This window comes from Nesoenas mayeri, assembly GCF_963082525.1.
Source record: "Nesoenas mayeri genome assembly, chromosome: 1".
Lineage (NCBI taxonomy): Eukaryota > Metazoa > Chordata > Aves > Columbiformes > Columbidae > Nesoenas > Nesoenas mayeri.
Window position 1 is genome coordinate 52,191,435 of NC_137541.1, and position 27,735 is coordinate 52,219,169.

The window sequence follows — 27,735 nt, forward strand, 5'->3', positions numbered from 1 at the left end:
TCCACCTACCCTTGCAACCACCTTTTCAGGTTTGCACCATCAGTGCTACTGCACCTGCTCTTGTGCTCTTAGACCGTAGATGGGCAAGCCGTGTGTTGCTCACAGGTGGTGCAGGTGCTGTGTACCAAGCTTGGAGTGGGGTTTTCTTCACTCTGTATGGCATTCAGTAGTTCTGCTTTCTGTCTGAGGATACTCAGGAAAGGCCAGTTTGGGGGTGAAGGTGTGGGTTTGGTAGCTAAGCCAACATGGGGTGTGCTTAAGGGATGTGAGGGAAATATGATAAGAAGATTAGAGATACTTTAGTGTGAATCTTCCAGTATTCTCAACCATATGAGAATGCAGTCCATGGACCTTGTTAGGTCAACAGACTTTGCTGTCCTCTTCTGTGCAAACTGTAATTCTGTCTTTGAATTAGCTAAATCTGCTGTGTTGTGTTTAAAAGGAATCTGTTACTAAGGTTTTAAGTCTCTTACTGCTTTTTGGTATTTTGTGCTGTAATGAAGAGCTACATAACATAAACGTAGGAACAAACTGTGTGGTTTTAAAACAACCTTTTGTTTCTATTTTCCATTCTTTCAATCTTCATCTTTCTCTCGTCTTAACTGGCTTTAGTCTGATTTCATTCCTCCTATCATGCCTGTCGTGGAGTCAGTAGATCCTGCATCATGGAGGCAGGGCTTGCGCAAAACTGGCATTGTTCTTGTGCCCAATAAGGGTGAAAAATCTCTGGTGAGGTTCTGGTGTGCACAGCTTTGTGTACAGGTTGCAAAATAACATATTTAATCAAAATGTTGATACTGGATTTGCATGTTTCTAAGTTTGCATCTCATGATCACAGTGTGTATTACAAAGTGTGGGTTTTTCTAACGGTTAGAGGAGTAGTATACCTTGATCAGTCTTACATTTCTTATCTCATTAACTAATTTAAGAGATGAGTGTATAGGTTGTCTCTCACCACAACTCCCCGACGAATTGAACACTTCTATGATGATTAAAAACGGTTGTGTTCTCAAATCTCTGGAAGGAGCATGAATTACCACAGTTAATATAAATTAATAATGTAAATTAATAACGTAAATCCATGTACATGTGTTTTATAGTTTCCAACATCTACAACCAAGGTTTCTCCCAAAGAAGAAGAGAGAAAAGATGAATCTCCTGCTTCGTGGAGGTTATGTCTTAGAAAAACTGGTAGTTATGGTGCACTTGCAGAGATTACTGCTTCCAAAGAAGCTCAGAAAGAAAAGGACTCTGCAGGTGTCATGCGTTCTGCTTCAAGTCCTAGACTTTCCTCTTCGTTGGACAACAAAGAAAAGGTGACCATGTTCATTTCAGTGTGAAACAACATTCTGAGAACTGGTCTACCTTACTTAGTATAGATGTTTATGATGTATCGTAGAAGTAAGGCTGTACTACACATCTGTTCTTTACCAAAATCCCAAAAAGTTAAATGGTGCTGCTTCTGCATAGTCTTTCTAAAAGTGTAGCATGCACTTTCATCATCTGGTGACCAGGTACATAGATCTGGGGCTTTCCCATTTTTGAAATTTGCAATGCTAGTAGTAGTTTTTACAGTTAATGGGGATCAGAGGTTTGATAATTTCAGCATCACTTGGAGAGTGATGTTGAAAGAATCTTATAAAAAAGAGACTCCTTTTTTATATTCCATAGTCATGTTTTATTTACAAATTTTAGTACTATAATTCAACATGTGTACATAGAACCAAGTGAAGGACTGATTTGGAACAGGTGACTGCAGAGCATAGAACTTGTGTTTGTGTTTCAAGCACAGATGTTTAAATGTTTTCAGGAGTAAGCAGTATAGTATAGTATAGTATAGTATAGTATAGTACAGTACAGTACAGTATAGTACAGTACCATATAATATATAAAAATACTGAAACAGTTGCTTTCAGTAATCAGTGTTGGGATTGTACTGCAGCAAAGCAGGAAAAAAAGAAATCAAGTCATTTGCATCACTAGAATGAAAACAAAGAGTTTCTTCTTCTCATTGTAGTCCTTATAATATTTAACTGAAGCTTAAAACTCATTTTTATAACCAGGTCACAATAAATCCAGCTGAAGTAATAATGATGATTTTCCAGCAAATGGCAGTGTAATCAATAATAGTAACACTTAATAAAAAATACATGTCTTTCAGGAGAAAGATGGAAAAGGAACTCGACTTGCATATGTTGCACCTACAATACCAAGACGACTGGCTAGTACCTCTGACATTGATGAAAAAGAAAACAGGTAACTCTGAAGTTATAATTTCTGTTAAGTATAAAATGACTGGATTTTAGAGTGGCTGAAATACTCACACATTTTAAGACAATGCTAATTTGTAGAATTATCCTGCTATATAGATTATGCTAATCCATAGGGTAATCCAATTCCTGATGGTTTTTGATTTTGTAAATTATAATGACTCATTTTTAAATCAAATTTATTATATGTCAAGAGCAGAACTGGGCAATGAGTGTTTTCTTCTTGGAGGAGAAAAGAAATAAAATCCAAAATATGAAGTCATAAACTTTAAGCCACTGAAAAGTGGTAAAAACATTTTACTGCTTTGTCTTGAGCCATAGGTTGCTGCTACTGGGCTCCATCATTACTTTTGTTAATAAAAAAATGCTGTGTTTCTTACAGTCTTTGCTTAAAACCAAATCGTACTTCAGCAATGATTTACAAAAATTATAGTTAAGTTACAAAAGCAGTTCTGTTTTTCTTGCTTACGTCTTGACCTTTCATCTTCTTTTGGAGTTTTTCACCCTCTTTGCTAATATTTCTTGTGTAGCTTTCAGTATAAAAGAAGCAAAAAGTTTTGGTGCATCGACTTGTTACCTGTTAGGATTTGTGGTACTTTCATGGCACATTTACATTGTCAGAAGCTTCCTGTTTTTCACTTCTCCCCTTTATTGAGGTTCTTCTTGGACGTTTTCTTGAGTTAACATAGAATGCACAATAGAAAACTTAGAAGTCTCCTTAATGTCTTGTTTCTGTTGGGTCGTATCTAGGTAGCTGAATGTTGGATGAGCTGAACTGAAAATCCTCTAATTGTTCAAAATGTGCCACTATAATCGTTGTCTGCAAGACTGATAAATTTCCTTATGTCCAAGAGAAACTTCTCTGTTGCTACTTTGAAAGTGGATCATTTCAGCACAAACACAAGATAAATACTGGCTTTTCTTACACTTGCAGAATACTGTTGCCTAGGGATAGTGTCTGGGTGACAAATCTGCTCTCGAAATGGGTGTATTCTCAAAAACTCTTGGTCTCCAAAAGTATCTTAACTAGGTGATACCTTAAGATTGGGACAGAATATTTCATTGCAATTTTACTGATGCTGTTACTGTTTGTAACAAAGGAATTAAATTTCACTTTAGTGTTGATGTTTATTTGTGTCCCTGATGTGCAAATTGTAACCATCATGGCTTATTCACAGACATAGTTCCAAAAGTGGGTACAAGCAATAGTATATTTTTCTTCATATGCACTGAGCGAACTAGGTTCATCAGTCTTGTTAGTCCCAGTGCTGACCAAGCGATCGAGCTGGGAACTTTGTGTATTCCTTGGTTTACCAGAGATGAAGCCTACTTTTAGGTCAGCGTATTTAGGCACTGAGCCTTTGCCAAGTGTATGATGTGGCAGACAACCCACTTAAAACCATAAGAGATTTTTGACATTTAGTCTGACCTCCTTTACCTGCTGAATTTAACCATCTGCCCTATAGGTACCTTAATTAATTATTGTTTCTGCCTTTGTCCCAGAGCTTTGTCCTTGTTGCTTAGCTTAATGCTGGGTTTGTGTTTGACCTGTCTGAACACTTGTTTGTCTTATCGATGATGTGGTGTAATCCAGCTACATCCTACTGTGAGTAATGGGAAGGGTTTCAAGATGAGTCCCAGCTGGGCTGTTAGATGAACAAATCTCAGACATGCAGCCTCAGTCAAGTAGGCAATGCTGCAGCAAAAGAGCTGAAGTCTGTAGTGTCTTGGCAAAGTGAAACCTTCAGTAATTATGAAAAATCTGTCATGCAGCAGGACCTTTCTGTGGTAGATGGTGTCTTGGAATGTGTGTTTCTCTGTGGTATTAAGAAGTAACACTTCATTGGCCTGTGTTTGGTAATTTTTTAAAGTTGTTACCAACTGCTAGTGTAAATTTATGTGCAGAAAGAGGTACATGCTGAAGGACAAAGGTATACATCTTTACAAAGTATTGTTTCTTTTCCCCTCACAGACCTGGTTGCATTTTATGTATAGTTTTGTGAAAGACAGTTTTTTTCGTCCTTCTATCTGAACTTTACTTCAAATCTGAAGCTGACATTTTTATTAGAATTTCAGCTTTTTGCATCTCAGTCTCAGGTTTTGGGGTAGTTTTTCTAAGTAGATTTTTGCAAGGTTATTTTTTGCTGCTATAAACTGCAACAACAGGCTGGAAATTCCTTATGACTAAAGTAATGTCAGCTAGTGATACGTGGCAGGCCGCTCAGGAATGGCTACTGCAGGTCTGTTTACACTAGTCTGCAGAATCATGAGTTCTAAAGGCTAGTCAGCTTTTGAACTTCTTCTTATAACATCCAAGAATGAAGATCCCATGAAATAAGTTTCTAAAAAACCTGAGTCTTCCCTTTATTGCATTCGATAATTTCAGGAGCAAACAGAAAACCCTCTTTTTTAAGAAAAACAAAGCCAGCAATGGTCATGGATAAAAGCCGATGATTGATTTCATGTTGATTAAATCCTCTTTAGCATTTTTTCTTTTGATGCTGCTCTTCCGTTATATTTCTAACAGTGCTAATATGAATGTAGTATTTTTCCACAGGAGCTTGAAAATGATTCGCCATAGAGGTCATTTTATTCCTGTTCTGCACCGTTATATTTAAGTGTGTTATCTCGAGTTTTAATCTTTAATTTTAAACTGCTTTTCAGCTCACAGCAAGAAACAACCTTCCCTGCTCATTGCAGGGGGTTGGAGTAGGTGACCTTTGAAGGTCCCTTCCAACCCAAACTGTTCTATGAGTCTTCATACGAGTTTGCTGAACTAAAGTCTTTTTTACAGGGACTCATCTGCTAGCTCGATACGTGGTGGCAGTTCCTACACCAGGAGAAAATGGGAGGAAGATGCCAAGAAAAACAGTTTGAATGAAGGTCCTACATCATTAAACACAGGTTATCAAAGAAGGTGCGGAATTTCCTCTTTTTTTTTAATCACAATAAGCTGACAAATTAAAAGAAACAAATTCAAGTACTGTATCACATTTTTAAGGACAGTTAAAAATTGAATGGTGACATATTGAAGTGTTGTTCATAACAATTGCAAAGTATGCACTTATGCTGATGCAATGCTCATGCTGATTTTAAAGCTACGCCATTTTTACTAGTTTAGACTGTTGCAGCACCTGCTATGTGATTACAATTATATACTTACTTTTTCCTACTGTTTATTTCAGTTTGAGGTTCATTTGACTCTTTCCAGTTTAGTTCAGTAGCCAAAGATAACTATTTTAAATGTTGGAATGCAAGTAATTCTGCTTGGTATCTGAAAAGAAAAGGGGAAAAATACTGTCTATGTTGAATTTTGGGTTTTGTATGACAGTATCAGAGGTCTTGGGCTGCTCTCCAGAACGTAGCTGTGCCTACATTGGCTATCAGCATCATAGAATGCATACATGTAACTAAGTTGAATGCAAAGTAAAGGGTGATTAATATGAAAATAATTATCAGATGTGCATGGCTGTTATCTTGCAGGATCTTCTCAGAAGGAATCGCATCCTGGAAATATATACATGGTTAACGTTACCCAATTGTGTAGTTTCAATGCAGCTATTTGAGTGAAGTTCTTCATTGGAATTAGTGGAGCAATATCTATCTAAAATTAATAGATCGAAAGAAAGAATTCACATAGCGAAGCTGCATATTGATATGCGCTGCTGATGTATGTAGTGATAACTAGTTAACCTTTTTTTTAGTCTTGACTTTGATGTTGTCAGCAGCATGTAGTCAGGCCGTTTCATACAGCGTAATATATCTTACATCTTTGTTAACCTCCTGTCTTAAAAAGGAAACTCAGTTTTCCTAACTTCAGGTTTGGAAAAATGTTGCACAAGGTTATTGTGATGGAAGGAAAATATCAAAATAAGAACAATCTCTGCATGTTACCTTTTATCAATATTTACACTCCACTCGTCAAATAAAATGTACTCGATCACTTTTAAAGTGCATGTGGTGCTTTAATGGTGTATTTGTTCTTGTACAGTTATTTTTTCTTTGTCGTTATAGAATTTATAGTAATAGAAAAAATGATCAATTGCAGAATGACGAATAAGCATCTTTCATTAAATCTTTTGCAGCTAGTAATATGGTGCTCTGTCTGTCCTAACTTTAAATTCTGAGGTTTAGTAACGGGCAAACACCTTCACACAGTAATACAAAATTTGTTCAGCCAGAACCAATGGATAAAAATGTGGAAACCACTGTGTCTTCATTAAAACTTGAAGAACAAGGGAAAAGGCTGAGTGGGAGGTTAATCTTTCTGGAAATTAATAAAGTTTTTAAAAAAAAAAAAAGGGCAGTGAATTTAATTGGTTGAAAATGGTAAGAGGAGTGATATTGATGACATTTTCTTTTCTGGCAAGCTGTGGAGTATAATTCTGCATTTTCTGAGGTATTCAGTGTGGGAGAAACAGCAGTTTAAAAATGGGAACACGGTAGGTGTGATCAAGACAGCCTTACATAAACCAGTGAGATTCCATTCTTTATCTTCTCTTCTTGTGGAGCAATGGTCAGGACTAAGGGACATTTCTGCTGCCCTCTGAAGTCATAAGTTGAAAGTCCTAGTCCAGGAGATAATGAAGAAATTGCTTCTTTTCCCCCAGAAGTTTTTAAGACTGAACTGAACCACTTAATACACGGGCAGGAATTGAATGGATCCTTCACAGCTTTATGATGTTTTAATGAGCAAAGATAAGTGATACAAATGCATCCATTGTATGTGTCTCTCTTTCAGTGGCTCCTTTGGTAGAAGACAAGATGATTTGATTAGTTCTAATGTTTCAAGTACTGCATCAACAGTTACCTCTTCTGCTGGTCTTCAGAAAACACTGCCTGCCAGCGCAAACACTACTACAAAGAGTACAACGGGTTCTACTTCAGCAAGTGTACAAAGCAGGTAATGGCACCAACACACTTCTTTCTTTCTTTCTTTTTTTTTGTCAGGTCTACTATGTGCTTATGTACGTGCATGCGTTCTTGTTTAGTAGATCCTGGGGCTCTGGATTTTTTCACTTTCCTTTTAAATTTGTATTGATTTTATACAATTTGGCTCAAAATTTCTGAATGGCTTTCTACTGTAAAGTGATGGCCATCTTGGTATAAAAGAATGAATCCAATGTTAGAAGGGTGTGAAAAATAAAAATTCAATTATTGTGAACTGCTCAATTCTTAATTTATTCAATTTAATAGCTCAAGTTGAGCTTTTGTAGTAGAGACATTTCTCAGCTTGCTTTAAAAAAAAATCCACCCCTCAATTTACATGTTATTAGTTGTTTAGTAAAGTGCTTTCATTGTTTAGCTGTTTCCTTTTCTCTTTTTTTGTGTTTGCTGCTCGTTATGCTGTAGTACCTCAAATCGTTTGTGGGCTGAGGATAGTACTGAGAAAGAAAAGGACAGTGTTCCTACAGCAGTGACCGTTCCTGTTGCACCATCGGTTGTAAATGCTACAGCCACTACCACAGCCATGACCACAGCTACTTCTGGCACTGTGTCCTCAACATCAGAGGTCAGGGAGAGACGGAGGTGTGTAAAGGTCCTAAGAGTAACATTGCTCTTGTACAAAAGTGATTTTTTTTTTCTTATGTAAAGGAATGTGTTGGTTACCAGAAATTCGGGTAGTACACTACATAATGCAGTGTTGTTTGCTTGCTCTGTATTGGAACAACTAGCAACATGCCTCAATTTATGTGAGAGCTTAGTGCTGGTAGAGGCCATTCATGAAGTTTAAACTTTGATACTGTATATTTTTGACTGGCCTGGGGGTTTCATTTGACATGCAGCATTTTTGTATTTTTATTTCTGTTAATAGATGAAATGGGTCCTCTTAAAAATACCCATAATGGAACTATGTAAAAACACTGAATTAAAAATAAGAAAATCAATAATTTGTTACTTACTACAAGTACCTTGCTACTGAGTGAGCTACTATGCCAGTAGCAGTGTGATAATAAATTACAACATAGCATTTTTTCTGTTATTTTTTATGCCTGACACTACTGAGAAAAAGTATTGAACCCAACACATTCTGTTTATTTCTTTGCATCCTTTAGGATCTTTTCTACTTGAAACATAATATACCGTTGTAAATGCAATGGATTAAGAGCTATTCAGTATAAAGAATGAGTAAGAAGCTGATATAAATCTTATTTGAAGACTATGATGTTTTTTCTGTTACAGTTACATGGAGGATGAGTTAAGATTGGCGCATATTTATGTTTCTGTAGAGTTGTTATCTGCTATTTATGGATCAAGGCTGTTAATTCTGTTAGCTTTCTCTGGGTTCTTCTTCTTGTGGATATTTGTAAATGTTTATTCTTTAGCCCTTCTGCTGAAGTGCAAGTTCAGATTTGTGTGTTGCTCCCATAGCAGGTTCAAAATGTAACCCATGTATCAGTGCCAGACGTGTATCTCTGCATGTTCATGGAGGTGATGAAGCTGTTGGTTGTTACAGAAGAAACCTGCATTCTTTTGGTTCACTTAAGGCTGCAACAACCTTTAAAGATTCCTCATAGCTTTAGGCCTATTTAGGGTAGCGTGTTTTCCATAGCCCTCCTTTCACACCCAAAATTGAGATGAAGTAACTTCTATGAAATGATTCAGGAAGTGCCTACACATGCTTACAACTCATTTCACTAACAACTGTAGTTGGAAACTTTTCCTATAGCAAAATTTGACTGAACCCAACAAATCAAAATCAAAAACAACAAAGTGCATCTTTTTTTTCAAAAGTAGTTCCAATTTTAACATGCAAATGATATTTCAGTCTGTAAGAGCTAGAAAAGCAAGGAAAATCAGAATTAAGGCTTTTGCTGTCTCGTTTGCTCTCACTAGTGTGTCTGTACTAATGCGCATATATGATGTACATTCCAGTTACCTTCAATTGGCCTAAAATACTTTATTTTATCTGACTCTGGGCCAATTGTGTAATACGCTGTTGCAGATGCATTCTTGATGGCATATTCAAATATCCATTGTATCTTAGAAATCAGCAAAACTGGAATAATTACTGCGTGCATATGAGAAGGTAGTGCTCTAAATATCAGCACATGCACATATATGTATCTGCGTATACAGATACATATATGTGCATGAGTGTGTATCTGTGTATGTTTATATGCACATGAAAAACTTGTCTGTATATGAAATATTATACGCTAAATATTTTCTTAAGAAGTGAAGTTGGTTAAGCCACATTTATAGACTGTAAATGTATATTTAGAAAGTATGTTTGAAATAGTATTTCAAAGAACATTTGGAAAGTGAGGCTATTATTAACTGCTTCTAGTGATTAAGCATATAATGGTGCATCCTTTTGGAGTAGCTGAGGAAGCTATATTCTTTACCTAATTTTTAGGATTGGTTTAGAGAAACAGGGAAGAGAATGACAAACTTGAATTTTAAATCTTTGTATCAGGACTAATACCTCTTAGGTGAGCTGTGTGGCATATTATAGGGGGTGCTGGGGAAGGACACTTGCTACTCTGCTGGTTGCTGTATTGACAAGTTGAGGGTTTTCCTTTTCCCTCCGTGAGGTGTAAATTATTTCAGATTTCTTGAAGGGTAGGCATATGTACACCAGTTAATAAAGAGTAACTTATATGGAGTAATTTGTAGAAGTTTTTGGGCCCTACAGATTACACCTGCTCTGCAGTCAGAACCTCCTCAGTAGGCAACATTTCGGGTCATGTTTGCTGAAGCATCTAACAGGCACCATCTTCCTAATAGAAGTAGAGCCTAGGGCTCTAGGGAAATGGAAAGTCTATAAAAATGCTGGAAATCAAATTAATTACAGTGGTATTTTTTTAAGATGTGTCATAAGACAGGAGATATTTCTATGTTTGTATTTATAGCAGCTAATTATAAATATTTTGCTGTGGTTTGGGGGCAATTTGATTAATAGAGGTAGAATATGGGTAGTAATTCATGGGTCTGTGTAAATGAAGTTATTTTAAAACTTAAGATTGTTTTAGAACTGGTTTTAGTTGGTGCTAAGGGTGACCAAAGAACTGCTCATGCCATAGATAAATCTCTGGGGTCTTTTACCCCTATATTAGTAGACTAGTGAAATAACCAAAAAAGCTTAAGTTGTATTTAGAGAAAATGGTAAAAGGAAATCTAAAATAACTATGAAAACACTGTGTATTTTAATTGAGTTCTAAGGCTGCTATCTTGATGAATAGATCATTACGATATGGATTAAGTGACTAAAAAGTAATCTGTCTTATATAGTTAAAGATCTTCTTCTAACTGCTTTGGGTTTCAGTCATAATGTGTTGTGGGTATTTCTTTTTCCTGACCATTTGATACATCTGTAGAAAAACTATGGTTTGCCAATTTTGTTTGTAATTAACTCTTTAGATCATACCTCACTCCAGTACGGGATGAAGAGTCAGAGTCCCAAAGAAAAGCTAGATCCAGGCAAGCAAGACAGTCTAGAAGATCTACACAGGTATAATTTTATTAAACCTTCTATATTTATGGAAATGTACACATGTAGCTCCCTGAGAACAGCGAAGTTCTAATTTCCCACTAAAGCTCCAAATAAATTGATGGGTCTTCCTGGTACAAAACAACTTTCACCAGATGAAATAAAGCCTCTTTTTTTCCCCTCTCTTCCTTCAAGGCTTTAAGACCCTCATTGTGTACTGAAAGTTCCTCCTTCTAAACACTGAAGAGTGACTTAATACAAATTCGAAAGCACAAACTCCTCCACTGAAAGGAAGTTTTTGATTGCATTATGGTAACACGGCTTCCTTAAGTAATTGCATCTGATGTTATGCAGATGTTTAAATCTAGGACTTTGAATTCTTCCAGAACTAAGAGCTCTATGCTTTTGGCTGAAGACTTGATACTTGAGAAACAGGCATAGAGTACTGTATTTATTTTCATTTCTAAGTCTCTGCATGGACTATTGAACATAATGTGATTGAGATGACCAACATATGGATAGCTAATAAGATCCATGGCATAGAAAAATATACATTCAACCTAGTTTGTGTGGACACGGAAGAGTACTAAGGAAGAGTATTTTGTTACTTGCTAATAATCTAGAATTTAACTGCATGTCTCCATTCAGCATTTCTTACTTTACTGATACTGATTTTGATACTGAATTGCAACCAGGGCAATCCTAAGGTAGGGAAGGATGTCACAGTAGCAAAACGGATTATCTCTAAATGGTGGTTGAATACTTTTTGGGCAGTGGAGAAGTTACCAACCTCTGTCCTCTGGATTGTATCTCTCCATCTCTTCTTCTGTCTGCTGACAAATTGAGCATAGTTCCTGGATAAAACAGCACAAAGAAATATTCCAGCCATCACCCTTATCTGCTGTAAGACTGAGTCTATATCTACCTTGTTTACTGATGTTACTTTAAAATCTTTGCAGTTTTAAACCCCTCAAATATTTCTGTTTACTCTTCCTGTTGAGAGATGCACACCACTTGATACAACTTGATCTTGCTGGAGTTCTTTTTTACCTCTTGATACTATTTCAGAGCCCTGAGAGATGGTCAAACCACAGGCCAACTATTGTTGAATCTTTACAGTGAAGAAACTACGAGGAATTACCGCATTAAAGCATTTTCAACACAAAAAAAAGCAATTAAATAGCTGATAAGCTGCAAAGTTGGCTTTGAAGAATAGGTTGTGAGGTGTTTTGAGCAGCTGAAAAATGCACTTGAGAAAAACTGTCTTGAAAATGGTTTGCTTTCTGAGATTATTTCAAAACTATTTTTAGCAGCAGAATAACAAGGAAATAAGACATTAATTGCAACTTTCTCTGGTGCTGTCAATGCCTTTTTTTGTGTTGTTGGCCTGAGAATCCAGTTGCAATGAGTGAATTTGTAAAGTACCAACATTTCTGAAAATTTTATAAGTATTGTATTTTTAGGGTTCTTTCAGAAATGTGCTTGTGATTATATTGGAAGGATCTAGTGGGTTCTTGCATTATTTCTGTATAATTTTCTGTGTGATCTATGTGTACCAGCTCAACTAAAAATTGTGTTGCTGTAGAATCTGCGGTAGATCACATTACAGCAAACACTTGGCAGTAATGAAAGAGGGATGTTTGGTTCCAAGATTTGAGAGAAAAGCTTATAGGTGGAATATATAGATAAAATTTATTTTTAATAGATAGAATTAATTTTCTGAAGGTGAATTTTGTCTTTAAAATATGTATTTATATATTGTGATCATCTACGTTAATACAAGTGAAATATTGAAATGTTGTTTGCTGACTGCTATTTTCACAGGGAGTAACACTGACAGATCTTCAGGAAGCTGAAAAAACTATAGGAAGAAGTCGTCCCACGCGAACCAGAGAACAGGAAAATGAAGAAAAAGAAAAAGAAGAGAAAGAAAAGCAAGACAAAGAAAAACAAGAAGAAAAGAAAGAATCTGAAACTAAAGATGATGATTATAGACAAAGATATTCCCGAACTGTTGAAGAGGTATTTTCATGATGGGTCACTTTAGGTAGAGAAATTATATGAGTCTTAACTCCAACTATAATATTTTAATTTTGGTACTACTGTAAGAATTATTTCTATATTTAAATGTTTTAAATCCTGTGGTTTATATTTGTTTAATCTTGGTGAATTAATTTTGACATTTCTCTGCTGAATAGCCATATCATCGCTATAGACCAACTTCGACGTCAACTCCTTCATCAACCACCTCCTCGCTCTCCACCTCCACTAGCTCTCTTTCAACTTCAAGTCAACTAAACAGACCAAACAGCCTTATAGGTATAACTTCTGCCTATTCTCGGAGTGGAACAAAGGAAAGTGAGAGAGGTAGGAGTACTATTTGTGAAGGGATATTTTTTGTTGTTTTAGTTGACAAATGACAGCTTATGTTTCTAAAGATAGTTCAAAATGGGGTGGGAGATAAGTGTAGACCACCAGGGTGGTATCTCACTCCCGCCTTCTGTAAGAAATGCCAAAACTTGCATATAGAGAGGAAAAATGGGTTTTTTTGTACTTGGTGGTGTTTAGCAGCCATTTAGTATGTGAATCCGTGTTTTCCATTGGTGGGTCATAGAACATCAAATATGCCACCATCACTATCCACATAATGCTTTCAGGTCTGCGTTACCAGAACAACTATAATGAAATAGCACATTTCAGAGTTTAAATATTTGCATGTATTGAGGAGTAATTTTACTTGATTAAATAATTGCTGGGATTTTGTTTCAGTCCTTCCACACTGAAAGACTAGAAGGGTGCTTTAACACTTTAAGGACCTCGCAGGATTTTGTGAGCAGCTGAAAACAAAGGGAAGGGGATATTTCCAGTGGTAGTTCAGAATATTTAATGGAACCATACTTCTAGATACTTAACTAGTTCATGTAGTCTGAAGCTGGGTTTCAGATGCGTGATTCAGAGGTCAGAAAAAAGCTTTTTTCTGACATCACAGAGTTTTTGCCCTCGTTTCAAATGTGAATCATCGGTTGTAATTCTCAGCAATATTGAGCCTGATTAGTTGCCCACCAAAGGAGAAGGCTGTTGACATACAGTGTGAATCTCCTCTTTTCTCTCAGAGGCATGCCACAGTTGACTTGTGAGAGATACTTTAATTCAAGTTATTGATCAGTAACTGGAATAGGACTACTGAATGAAATTGATAGTTTCGTTATACAGAGGATAAGATTAAATGATCCATTGAACAGATCTTCATTAACTATATAGCACTATTGCCATGCTCCCCAGACTGGTATTTTCTGAGGAAATTACTTCAGAGATGCGCTTTCTGATTTTTTTCTCCTCTGTCCTAATATGAAATGAAATTTGGAGTAAGATTCTTCAGTAATGCATGCTTACTCTAGGAAACTCCAGATTGTTCTGTGGAAAAGATTTTCATGGGTAAATATTAGCAACAGTGTTTTTTTTTTCAAATTATGACTTTAGGAGGCGTAATACATTACTGTTTGAAAGCCTGAAGGTAAAAACACCTTTTATTTAATTAGGAAAGGTATATTTCACCATGAATATTTGTATTTCCTTCTTTTCTGTTTAATTCTTGCCTCACACTATAATGTTTATTTACCTCTGAAGACTAGTGATGCTAAAGTTAAGTTATTAGTGATGGTTCTATCTGAACTCAAATCTGTGGTTTCTTTAATAACAGCAGACTAAATAGACTGTAAAAAAATTTGATTTGGGCAGGTTTGTTTAATTTCTTTTCTTGGTCCAATTTGCTTGTAAACATATAGGAGAAGAAACGCAATCCCGAGTTATGTCAGTTTTGAATTGCAGCTGCATTTCTTTCAAAGAAAAATGAAATCTGTGATATAATATTAATCAAATCTACAAGATCCCATTTTATTATTCCTTAAAGCAAAAATGGAGAGGACTGTGATGAAAAGGGGGACTCTAAGGAGCACTTAGCAGACTTTTAAAATTTGGGCCATTTTTATATTGGATTCTTGATGTAAGCAAAAAAAACCCCCTTGTTTGAAGAAGAATGGTGAAGAATTACTTTGTACTTTTATACACTTACTGGCACAAATACTTGAATCATTATGTGACAGTTTTGAAAATTGAATTTTAAGTCTAATTTGTAGTGTATCGGTGTTACATGGAAACATTTTCTTTAGGTGGCTGAGATGGAATTAGTATTTTGCAGTTGCTCTTCAAGAATTGGAACAATATTTACAGTATTTAGAGCTATATTCTGAGGAACGTAGATTACAGCAAACCCTGTATGTGGTAAACTCTTTAGCAAATTTATTTCAGGTAAAAAAATAATTGTAAGCATTTTAAAGACTGAGAATTATTACAGAAAATGTTCATAAAATTAGATTGTGTCATACTTAAATGAGTAAGAAAGTTGTTATTAGCAGAAGGGGGCAAAAAAGAGGAAGAAAAGGAAGAAGATAAGTCACAGCCTAAGTCTATAAGGGAAAGGCGGCGACCAAGAGAAAAACGACGATCTACAGGAGTTTCTTTTTGGACACAAGATGTAAGTAAACGATTGCTACTGCTGATGTTATAGCCTTAGCTTGTAGCAATATGGAATGTGCATAATGTATTCTTAAAATGGAGAATACTTTAGAGTAATAGAGTATATAACTAATTGTTCTGGAAAAACTGATGCTTGTTCCAGTTCTATATTCTCTGTTTCGAAGCTTTCGGGAGCAAAATGAAAATTAAGTCTAAGTTATGTTGGTAACGCTAAGAAGAATTCTCGAATTAATAGGAATTAATCATAATCTAAGGGAAAAATAATAATTGAACAGTTCTCTTGCATGCATATCAAAGCTGTAAGAATGAGACTCATTATCTGACACATTACAAGCAGCCATGTACTTAGATCTGAAAGAACAGCTGTCAGATTAGAAGGGTTATAGTTGACGTTTCAGCTGATTGGCTTTCTCTTTGTCATGGGATCAGTATGTAAGTTTGTAAAAGCAAGATTTTCACGTGCCAAATGTGAAGTTCCCTTTCCTCTCCTGGTACTGAAAACATGTATTCTTTTGAGCATTTTTATCATGTACCCCATATACCCTCTATTCATTTCAGTTAGGTAGAATTCTACTGCTCTTAGATTTTCGTATTAGAAGTCTAGAATGCCTTAAAATCTCAGCAAGCTTTCAGCAGTTTAATTATTTTTCCTTTTCCCCTTCTTTTACCAGAGTGATGAAAATGAACAGGAACAGCAGTCTGATTCAGAAGAAGGAACAAATAAGAAAGAAACCCAGGTAATTTAAAAGAGATAATGAGTTTATTACCTTTCTAACAGATACATTTTGATCGTAAGATTTCTATTGCAGTTGGATTCAATTAAAAGAGTATATATGGTAGAGTTTTTACAAGTGCTTTCTGATTTATAATTTGTGGCTGTGGTTCAGTGCCATTTCCTTTGCAGGCTTTAATAACAATTTTTAACGTATTAACCATGTTTTTCTCTTCCATTCTGATTATGTAGAATAAGCATCCAAAAAATGTAGGTGAAATTTCTGATGCGTAGGTCAGGGACACGTTGCAGCACGTTACTGGAGGGAACTTTCAGTTTCTGCCTTGCAAAAATCTTTGTTCCATCTTCTCTGTAATTTTCAGATAAATGATGCCCAGTGACTTATGCACACTAATTAAAACCTTTTAAAATTAAACCCAGTGCTCTCAGTAATGTAATTAACAAATAATATGAGAAGTTAATATAATGACATATAGAAAGTTACACGCAGTGTACTTGATTTCTCCATTGAAGAAAATGGATTTCGGAACATCGTAATTTAGTATTATTCGTCTTGTAAAAAATTCACTGGAAAACAATATAATAGGCTTGATTTGATGAAAAAAGTCCTTATAAACTGAATGGTGTGTGACAGAGGGGTTAAAAGGGAAGTAGTAACTTGAGCTGTGCTATAAAATGGTGTAGCAGAAATTGAGGAATAAAATTCAAGTGATATTTCTCTCCTTTTTTATAAAAGCTTCCATTACACATTCGTTAAATGCTTTAGTTAAGAGATTCATACTGTGCCATTTTGGTTTGCTGTATTTTTTAGCTCCTTGTCACGTTAACATAAATACACAGGCATGTTTCCTTTCCTCCCACTAGTACTTATCCTTATCCTTAGATCTGTACTTACTCCATATTCTGTTCTGTAGAAATTCATTTTGGTAGAATGTGCATGTGATGCTTCTTCTAGAATTAGACTTATATAAAACTACAGTGAAATAGTTGTAAATCAGGCCCCAAATTATTACTATGGTCTATGATTAAAAGAGTGGGTGTGTTGGGGTGAGAGGCTGAAGTGTAGAATTGGCTGCTTAATCATGGCTTGGCTCAGGAGTCAGAGCATTCTCCTAGCCTGTATGCTTCTTTCATTATAAATCAATATAATATCAGATTTGAGTTCATGGAGAGTTCTGGAATGAATGTGTGAAGCACGTTCACTGTCACCTAGCTACATAAATTGATTTTGGTTTGTTGATAGTAGCTCTTTTGTCACATCAGCTGCAGAAAATACAAAAACATAGTGAAAGTGAATTGTATCACTTATCACAATAAGTATTTCATGTGGTTTGAAGTTTTCTTTTCAAATTTTGTCAAACCTAATATGGAATTTCCAGTATAGTATCAAAATTGCAGAGAATGTCCTAGGCTTGTAATTATTATAAGCCTATTAACTAGAAGAGATCTTAAAATTTGTATATAGTAATTTCATTGCTTTCATATTAATGTGGGTTTTTTTCCTTTGCATACAAATGGTTTGTCAGAGATTTAAAGCATTATGTAAATTTCAATTAACTTCATCTCAGTGATAAATAACTATTTAGCATTTATCAATGCTCAGCTGAGAACTAAATACATTAATTTTGACAATGCGGTATTTTGCCATCTTGGAAAAATAACAGTGGAATAGATCTTGAACATTCTAATAGGCGATTTGTTCCCAAATCCGTAGCAAAACGTGTGGGGTTTTTATTGTTTTTAAATGCTTGAAGAAATTACGCTTTCGTTTTTGCAGTTGCTAACTCTGCTTTCACTTTGACAGAAAGTTTGCATGCTTTATTGTAGAAATTCATCATTATTTGCTTATAAATCCTTTTCAGTTCTAGGAAGAGAGAAGGGAAAAGGCATGAATAAACTGGAATTATAAAGAATGACGTTCAGAAAATAGTTATGCCTTTTCAGTTCTACTGATTATTTGATGTACTGGTATTCAGAAGACAGAAAATTTGGAAATATTGAAATTCTCTGTTATTCCCTTATGTGGTGCTGCTGTTGTGTTTTTTGCTTGGTGAAGCCACAGGCCAGAGGTAGAAGGTGGTAACTTCCAAAGGCTTTGGCAGTGACTCAGGAATTTAAACTGAAGAGAGCAGGTCAAGAACAAGCCTTGCACATGGATGCATGCTACAAAGGAAAGTAAAGGACCTTAGACAAAATGATTTATAGCCTGAAATCTTTTTGGAGCCAGAAAAATTATCTTATTAATCTCAGAGGTCTTTGAAAGAACTATCTTGTAAGATTTCAGTTTGTGCTTTCTTGTTCTTCAGAACTCTCTTTTGACCTCTTAGGTGGTCATTTGTCCATAAAGGAGAGCTAGTAAAGAGAAGTCGGACTTTGCCAAGCACTTTGACTCCTGGAGGTTGCTCTAGTGAAATTTTGTTTAGGCTTTTTAATATCAAGAGCTGAGAATTTCTTCAATTTGCACAAAAAATGCCACGTTACCTAAGGGTTTTTCCCACTAGAAGGGTAGTCTTAGAACTAGGTTGTAGGGTACCTGTTTAAAAATAGGGAAGTCAGAAGATCACTTGGGCAACTGAAGGATTCTAAGTAAAAAAATGTATATGTGAAGCCTGTTTTTCAGTATGAAGTATTTCAAAACAAAACAAAGGAAAAAAATGAAGAGGTACAACAACTGTGATCAGATTATGATTGAATGGACTGAAGGTGGATCAGTATGTAAGTTTGTAAAAGCAAGAGATCAGATATGCGACCTCTGAAAGATGAAAGCTAGCAATATTAGAATAACAAATGTCATCGGGTCTTCTAATCCTGTGGGAATGAACATGAGAAGCTGACATCAATAGTGTTAATGAAGTGCTGTACTCAAATTTTGTTCCTCACTTTCACTGCTGTGACAGTTTCACAGAAAGATTCATTTATAACAATACAGAAAATTCCACCTGACTTCCACATTTTATTTCCATTACCAATAACCATCCTAAGCTCACTAAAATGTGATGTGCCTGGTTAGAAGCTTAGTGTATATTTTTGAATACAGTTTCTTTTTGGGCACCCTTATGACCTGTATAGACTGATAGTATAGAGTTAGAAGTATTACTTCAGGTTGTATAGATACGATATGTATGTTTTGATTTTTCATTACTGCTGGTGTGCTGCCAGTGCAGCTGTGGCTGCTCGTTGTGCTCAGTTCTGTGACTGTACAAAGAACATCTATCTCATGTGATTTGGATGCACGGGGTATCTGTGTTGGCATCATTTCTTCTCAAGCTTTAGGCAAAGTTTGTACACGTACACCTTTTCACGATTTTTTTTGTCAAATGTCAGAAGTTGTGAGCTGAACTGACAGAAATTGAAGGGGAAAAGCAAGAAAACAGCTAAGACTCTGCTTAAAAAAAAGATAAAATCTACAAACCAGACATGTTTTGTGCAAAGTGAGGGGAACAACAACAGGCATGTGCTTGAGGAACGTGCTGCTCCTTCAGTGAGGTGTGGAGCCTGGATGGTGCTCAAACAGCAGGAGCCTCACAGCTCCCAGGAAATGGGCACCACTGATTTTCTGGAGATGACAGAGTCCTCATCCAGCTTCTCAGGCTCCCAGCCTTAGCCAGGAAAGTGGGAATAGGCTGCATCTGTGTTTTCCTGCCTCTAGTGATTAGTGCTGTCTTACCTCACCAGTTCATCCATTGTCCCTCTCTAGCTGGAGAATCATGTTGTTAAGGTGGTCTTTGGGTAGCTGTAGTGCAGCAGGGGAATGGAGATCTAGGGGAGTTTCACATTCCCTCGGCACCACAGGGAGTCCGCTAGAAGCAAAGCAGAGCAGCCTATAGAAAGCATATTTGTGAAGAAATAATGTAGGAATCATTTATTTCCTTGTAGGGGCTGTTGTACAGTGTAGGTAAAGGTTCAAAGGGCCAGCTCAGCATTTTTCTGTACACGGTGTTCCCCCAAGGTAGGGGGACCTACAGTCTACAGACAAAGCTTCCCCTGTCGAGGTGAGAAGAAGTGGCAAGAAAGGAATTTTGTAGGTTTTTGATTACATGGTGGAATTTTGTAATCTCACGCTGATCTTACTTTAACATGTGATAATGCGAGATAAGACACTGAGGTGGAAGCTCATCTTGTTTTAGCCAATGGCTTAAAAACTGTCCATATATAGATATGTGCCACCTAACTGTGACATTTTATACAAAATCTCTTGAGTTATCAGAATTATCCATGCTCATAACAGAAAATAACAATGTTTTATTAGGAGTGGTTAGGCCATAGCATGTACTTTTGATTTCTTACGTCTAGTAAATGCACTTCAAGGTGTCTGCGAGGAAATTGAGTGTATTGTGAAGAATGTGGCTGTTCTCCTCAATGCAAGTTGAAAAAATAGTTTCCTTCTAAAAAAAGGAAACAAACAAACCACACCACTCCCCAGCAAAACCCACCTGTGGCTTTTTTCACCACTGCAAGGTGAATAATGTTGAAGGATGTGCAGGTGATGATACGTCAGTAGAGTTTCTTGACTGAAATGTCTTAATTCCAGATTATTATAATTGGAATAAATGATGAATCTGTATTGACCACCCAGAGGGGAAAAAGGTTTGTTATGACTGATGTAATGCTTAGAGGATACTTACTCACTCTTAAGTCATCACTTCTAATTAAATTCACTTGTCAAGTAAAGTTCGTGAACTTTGTGCCTGTGGATTTGCCTGAAATGAATGAATGAAAGTAATATAAAAAATGAAATAGTGTCATTTAAATTAAGTCTAGTAAGTACTCCCTTATGTTGTTGGTATTTATACCAACAATATTTATAGTGTGTTTCCCATTGAGCTATGTTGAAACAGTGACCTTGTATTTTATATTATTATTTTGAGCTGAAGTCGTTATTATGTTGATCTTTCAAAACATTATTGCTGATGTTAGAGAAGAGGAGAAAGGAGTAGGGAACACAGGTCTGATGCCTTTGATACCTGGCAGGCAAATCACAGGATGCACTGACTGCTGAAATGACTCCAGTGTTTAGGACAGTCCAGGCTTTTAGAGTGAAATGTTAATGTTAAATCAAATTTTGGCAAGTAACATTCTAGCACATACTTCTTTATGTTCCAGATATAACAAAATTAAATCTTGACAATGTTCAGATAATACATACTGTTGGATAGCATATGCATGTAATGTAACGGTTTGACTACACTTGTTGACAGATTATTATATATTTTATTTAATCATATTATTGACTTGATCTATTCTTTTTCTCTCTTTTTACCCCTCCCCACCTCAGAGTGATAGCCTTTCAAGGTATGTGTAATTTAAACAAATGAATTTAAAATTATTAAGCTTTTTGTTCACACATTCTCATTTTAAGTTCTTTATGTACAAGTTTAGCTTAACCCTTGTAGTCAGCTGCCTTAAAAGGCATTAATGGTATTTTACATTTGTGGCAAATATGGGTGTAAAGCTACAGAGCTGAATATTTTTTTCCATGTGGGAGTGGCATACTCGATTCTGGGAGATGTGTTTGACTCTGTAGTGCACTGAAGGCAGGCAGAGCATTTTGTAGAACACAGTGGGTACAGCACCATTCTCAGCAATTTTTTCAGCACGGTCAGCTTTTACAAAGAAGACAATAAGTTTTTGCTGCCCCTCTTTTAGAATAATACCCTACTGAAAATTTTCTAAGAAATCTCGAGAAAAGTACTACAGCCTCTGAAAATAATTTTTCCTTCAGATTTGTTGAAAAGGAAATGCAGAAATATCAATAATTTTTTTAAAGTTTTCATTTGGTTTTAGACTTTTAGAATTAATTATAGGATTTTATTATGTTGTGTCTGTGCTGCAAATCTGTTAAACAGAACTACTACAGCACATGAGCAGTGAAAAGTCAGCAATGTGAAATTATTCTAAACTGTATTAATACTAGCGGTAATTTAGTGATTAATAGGATAAAGACTGAAGATTTGTTTCATAAATCACTTCTGTTGAAATACTGGAATTCAGACCAAATAGTTTTGAAATCTTCTTGGTTTCTCTGATAAAACTTGGAGAATTCATCTAGGCTGATATTTTATAAGTTACTTGTTAAAACCCTTCCATTAAAGTAATGCATTTTTTTAAATAGGTCTTCTTTATAAGCAAAGAATTATTAAAATATCTAAGCTAACATAAAATCCTTTAAGACATGTAAATATTTGCTTGGATTAAAGAATTTAATTTATAAGATTGCATACGAGGCAGGCACTTGGCAGACTGAGCAATTTGCATCAAAGTAGAAGGCAGTGGCTTAACTAAAATACAGGGTGTTTCCAAAAGATGGACCCAATTTCAAAGCAATATATTTCCTGATACGTGTTGCAATTACACAAAAATTTACATACAGTTTAATGAAGCATCTAGCGGTTATCATTTGAAACTCTGTGCCCTGCCCTTTCAAATGTAAGAGTTTCATTTATGGGCAGTTCGTGGTTGCAAAGATACAGTGATTTCAAATTGGGTCCGTCATTTTGAAACACCCCGTATATAATTGCATTTGGTATTTTCACCAGGGTAACGGCAAACTCAGGATGTTTGATACAGTGTGTGGCCTTGGCTTGAATGTGAAGGCAAAGAAAAACGAGAACTTTTCTTTCACAGGTATGATACGGGATCCCTCAGCACGTCCTCAGGTGACCGTTACGATTCAGCACAGGGGCGATCGGGGTCACAGTCTTACCTTGAAGATCGAAAACCGTACTGCAGTAGACTAGAAAAAGAAGATAGCACTGATTATAAGAAGGTATCTGATCCGAGAATTTTGGTGTGAAAATAGAACCTTATGATTGTTTTTCATAAGTTGACTGGAAATGATCTCATGTTGCATCACAAATTGCTGCTTAAAGGAACTCAGCTGAATGGAGGAGCAGAACAGCCATTACAGTGGGGAGAATGCACATTACAAAACAGCTTCTGGCTTTTGCTCTTTTCAAGGCAAGGGAGAAATCCAGAGGAAACAAGATCTACTTTTTATGACAAATTCTATCATATTATTTTTTTAGTTGATTGTATAATTAAAACTGCTTTATACATATGTGAAGCCTTTTATATGTTTGCTAGCTTACATGCAGATAATGTAAAAATGTGGTTAGATCTTGCTTTAAAATAGAGGAGGAGGGAGTTTGTTGAAAAGTTTACTGTGGTGTCTCATTTGTGAAGTCTGAAGCAAAGAAACTGGCAAGTGTGTTTTTAGCATGTGTAAGGTAAGTCATGTGCTCCCTATGCAAAGTTCCTTGTTTCCAGAAATATTTGGTAACAGTTCTTTCAAGTGCTTGCTAATTCTAAAGATCTTTCAAATCTGTAACTGTTTTTGACTTCTTAGGCTATTGAAGTATTTGTTCATGTTATGTGCAGCTCAGTCATGGTTTTTAAATTTTTCAGCTAATCTTTCTGAATTATTATTTGATTTTTTTTAAATTAATATTTTCTCTTAGCTTTATGAACAGACTCTAGCTGAAAATGAACAACTGAAAGCACAGATACATGATACCAACATGGAACTTACAGAACTTAAGCTAGAGTTGGAGAAGACCACTCAGGTTTGTATAAAACAAAGAAGCATGTACGTAGCTGACAAGGTAGACAGCAAACTAGAAGCACCCCAGGGTATGGGCTGCTCTTTACTAGGCATCAGCTTTGTTTCTTATCCAAAGATGGGAGTGAAGAAGAAAGAGTACCTCTCTGTTTCTAAAGAGAAAAGAGCACAGGATTCTGGTCTTCAGCTGTGAACAAAATGTGTGAGGCTGCCTCCTGCCTTTTTAAGTAGTAGTGGTTCTTGCCAGCATGTATCTGGAACTTCTTTGCAGGGTAGGGATAAACACTTTCTACACTGTTATGCTTATATTCAACTGTCAGTTGGGATTGATTGATTAATTCATAAACCTGCTTGCACATTGGCATGACCCGCCAGTTCTTCCCGGCTGGTTAGATAGCTTTATCTTAGAACTGAAGAGCAAATAGTGCACTCCAGTTACACACAACTGCTGTCAGATAGAAGTGCTACACACAGTGATACCAGATATGTACACAAAACTTAAATTTGTCTTTAAATTGCTCTAGAAAGAGTGTTTCCTGTTCTCATATCGCATTTGCCATAATTTGCCTGTGTAGGTACTTAACTGTCTTCTGTGTGTACCCCGTAAACATCAGTGAAGTACGTTAAAAAGATGTTTGTTTTGTAATGCTTTTAGATAGAAATACTATATTGCTCCTATTTGCCAAAGGCAATGTAATGATTAAATTCCTTAGGGATGGTCACAGAGCAAGTGCGTCATAAATCCAGTTCGTTCTTCTGTATTTCAGTGTTACTTCCCTGAACACACTTTAAAATGCCTTTGAAAACATATTTCAGACAGAATACTAAAATTATCCAACTAAATTGTTTTTTCTCAGTTTTATTTTATTTAAGAACAAGTACCAGTGTCTTTATTAATTTTGTGTTTCAGAGACAAGAGAGATATGCTGACAGATCACTCTTGGAAATGGAGAAAAGGGTGAGTTTCTGGCAAAGATCTCTTAAGTACTCCAATTCAGTCCTTTTTAGCTTGTTTTGCAACCCTTGGCGTGGACACATTTTAGTGGGAACAGAAGCCTTTCTTATAACTTGCATTTTTTAGAAGATTTAGGGATTTTAGTTTTCAAAGTAGCAATGAATGTGAGATACTGTGAGATGGAATTACTCTTCAGAAATGCCTTCAGGTTGCCTGTTCGTTCCTGATGACCAGGTTCTAAACGCCACTGCCCTTCAGGGATCCGCCACTTGTTCTGTCTCATCCAAAACAATGTTGGCACCCCAGAGGGTTAAGCAGATTCAGGAGCGTTTCATCTTCTAATGCATTTCCAACATTCAGAGACTTTAATTTCCTCAGAGCTTTCCAGAGGCACACGTGTCGTTTTACCAGTATTGTTGGTAATGAAGTAGCTGTTTCTAGCTCACAGACATGAGACTTTAAACCTGCTAATGATATAAAATGAATCATAATCTGTCTCTGTCCTTGTATTTTAACTTTTTCCAGAGAGAATATGGCAGGTGGGGGAAGAATGATTAAGCAGTGTGGGCAGAGAAGCATCAGGGTCAGAGACAACGACCCTAAATTGAATGGGAAAGGAGTCATGTGATAAATCCATATGTGAGGTGGACTACAGGAATTATTTCAGAAGTTGGACACATAATTTTAGGCTGTAGTTTCATGCTAGTTTAAAATCCATCCCTATAAAATTTTAGTTCCACAGCAATGTAAGGCAAACTACACTGGTTTTGCTGTGGTCCTGGCTTCCTTCTTGACCCTGGCCACATCTTCCTTTCTCCTCCCTTCATCCGGGAGAGACATATTAGGCACTTAAACAGGAAGAAAACTGAATGGACTTTGGCAGTAATAGGTGATATGGTGTATATTTATTAATCCCTGGTAAGCTTCACATTCACTAGCCTTTTATGTTTTCTAAATCTCAAATATTGGAAAGTAAACAATTTTTAGTCCTACAAACCTGTCTGGCGTGTAAACAAACACTGGGTAGATTTTATAGGAGCACGTAGAAGTGCTCTCAGGCACTTCCTGAACTTCCATTATCTTTATCTTAAAAATCTCTCCAGATAATTGCAGCAGCCTTTTAGCACCTATTTCTCCTTGATTTTTGGCAACCTGCTGTAGACAGTGATTTCATCACTAGAAAAGTTTCATCAGCATCTTTAATTACTTTCTTGCTTGCTATCATGGCCACACAAGTGGACATCTAATTATTTCATGGATTTAGCTGCGTCCATTACTCTATAGCTTCCATTCTGCAGAACATTCAGTGCTGCCTAGCTAGACATTATTTCAGTTTTAAATCAACAGCTGTGCTTTTTCCCAGAATAGGCCATTGCATTAAAACAACTGGCTATATTAGCAATTTTTACACCTTTATTTGTGAAGACATTTAGCCCAACAGCAAATAGACTAGAATGGTACTTACTATGCCCATTACTATCAATCAGTGTCATGATGGGAAAAGTCTTAACTTGGAGGAGTTAAGTACATTAAGTACTAACAACTGCAGTAATCTATGTGATTAACTTTTGATAGACCTTTAAAGTTGTTTGCTAAAATGAGAAAATGTTGGGATATAACTGCACTATGATTAAACTAAATTCAAATGATTTATATCTGAAAGGTGACCGGCAAGAGTCAGTATCTACTGGGCGGTATGATCTAACCAAAGTTTTACACACCTCAGTCAATGCTGCTTGCTGTTTGCATAACACCGTTGTATGCGGATGCATATGTCCACTTTGCAATAATCTGTTGCTTTTGCCTTTCACACTTTGGAAAAATCTGAATGTAGAGTTCTGATAACCGCAGCTGCTTTTCAATGAGACACACCGCATTGTCTGACACAGGAAAGCAAGCAATCAAGCTCTAAAGCCCTGAAGTCTACTGCATTAGCTATTCATCTGTCGGATGTCTTGAAAATTAGGTTTTAACAAAATAATAGAATTTAGAAATACGATAGTGTGTCTGCACTGCAGACTGCAGCATAGTATAGAAAACCCTAAGCTAACTTTCAATAAGGTAGCTTGGGTGCAGTAATCAAAATGACCTGAAGTTCTGTACAAAGGATGTTTTCTCCTGCTTCTCAGGTAAAAATAAAAGAAAGGAAAATAAAACTATACTAGAAACGCAGAAAATATTCAGGAAACATTTAGTCAAGAAGCAGGTGTCCTTACGTAGCTAGATTTATTTGGTACTCAGCTGAACTCCTTTAGTGTAAATTTGGGTGTAGCTACACTACGTGGCAATTTACGGTGTGGGCAGATCCCACCGAGCTGAGACAGATGTTTCAGCTATGTTTGCTTGTCTATGAAAGCTTCTGCTTTTGTGCTTGTTTAATATTCTTGTTTGTTTCTGATCATTTTCTGCATTTCTTGTATATTAAGCTGTTACAGAAGCCTAGCTCATGAAAAATAAACGCAAACAAATGGTAGGTGCAACTTGTCTAAATTTGTGCCAAGGAAGGAGTATATTTTGTAGGATTTGATGTAAATTTCAATATCTCTTCCTCCTCAGATATTAATTTTCCATATTGAAAAATTTCTATTTTTCACTGCCATCACAAGTTTCCTGTCCACACTACGCTTTTGGTTGTATGATCTTTGAACTTGAAGTATTTCACTGTTACCACAGAATTTACAAGCAGTAATTATTAAAAAATTGTATTGTTCAGTGTTAACACATATCTTTTGATTTAGGAAAGAAGAGCTCTAGAAAGAAGGATATCTGAAATGGAAGAGGAACTTAAAGTAAGTAAACTATTACACTTTAAATAAACTATTAATAACAAAGTGTATGACTATGTAAGTGTAACATGTAGTCTGGCAGTATTACTGGTCTCTATAATTTAATTAGAAAATAACTAAGCTATAGCTGCATTTCAGAATCACTCATGTCATGTAGCTTGTGCCCAAGCTGTTACACTGGCATAAGCAGTCATACATGCGAGACTTCTAAGAAGGTGCTGAGATTTATACTTCTATAACATATTGCCTAACAAAAAACATTCAAGAGATGGTTGGAGTGAAGCGCATCTTGATCTGATAAAGATAAAATTGCAATCTATGATTTTGATGTGATACCCTATATTTTATTAACTTAAAAATACTGGTAACATATAATTCCATAGATATTTAAGCATTAAATGTTGCTTCAACCTGTGTCCCATGCTCTTCAAATTATGTATGAGACAGCATGTTACCTATATCA

At 36.0% G+C, this 27,735-nt stretch overlaps 1 protein-coding gene across 6 annotated transcripts in view; it reads left to right on the forward strand.

Moving 5' to 3' along the window:
* PPP1R12A (protein phosphatase 1 regulatory subunit 12A) overlaps window positions 1–27,735 on the forward strand; it is a gene marked incomplete at its 3' end in the record, with an annotated part of 115,889 nt that overhangs the window by 80,536 nt on the left and 7,618 nt on the right. For 2 of the 6 annotated variants that reach the window (XM_080346381.1, XM_080346385.1), the window contains 15 exons: window positions 1,101–1,316; window positions 2,162–2,256; window positions 5,065–5,187; window positions 7,012–7,173; window positions 7,623–7,799; window positions 10,635–10,725; window positions 12,529–12,726; window positions 12,903–13,071; window positions 15,117–15,238; window positions 15,912–15,977; window positions 21,249–21,265; window positions 22,598–22,739; window positions 23,431–23,535; window positions 24,442–24,489; window positions 27,225–27,275. In XM_080346381.1, coding sequence (XP_080202507.1) covers window positions 1,101–1,316; window positions 2,162–2,256; window positions 5,065–5,187; window positions 7,012–7,173; window positions 7,623–7,799; window positions 10,635–10,725; window positions 12,529–12,726; window positions 12,903–13,071; window positions 15,117–15,238; window positions 15,912–15,977; window positions 21,249–21,265; window positions 22,598–22,739; window positions 23,431–23,535; window positions 24,442–24,489; window positions 27,225–27,275 — 1,782 coding nt within the window. Of the gene's footprint in view, window positions 1–1,100; window positions 1,317–2,161; window positions 2,257–5,064; window positions 5,188–7,011; window positions 7,174–7,622; window positions 7,800–10,634; window positions 10,726–12,528; window positions 12,727–12,902; window positions 13,072–15,116; window positions 15,239–15,911; window positions 15,987–21,248; window positions 21,266–22,597; window positions 22,740–23,430; window positions 23,536–24,441; window positions 24,490–27,224; window positions 27,276–27,735 lie in introns of those variants that run through there. The other 4 variants (XM_080346382.1, XM_080346383.1, XM_080346384.1 and 1 more) reach the window with 4 other exon arrangements.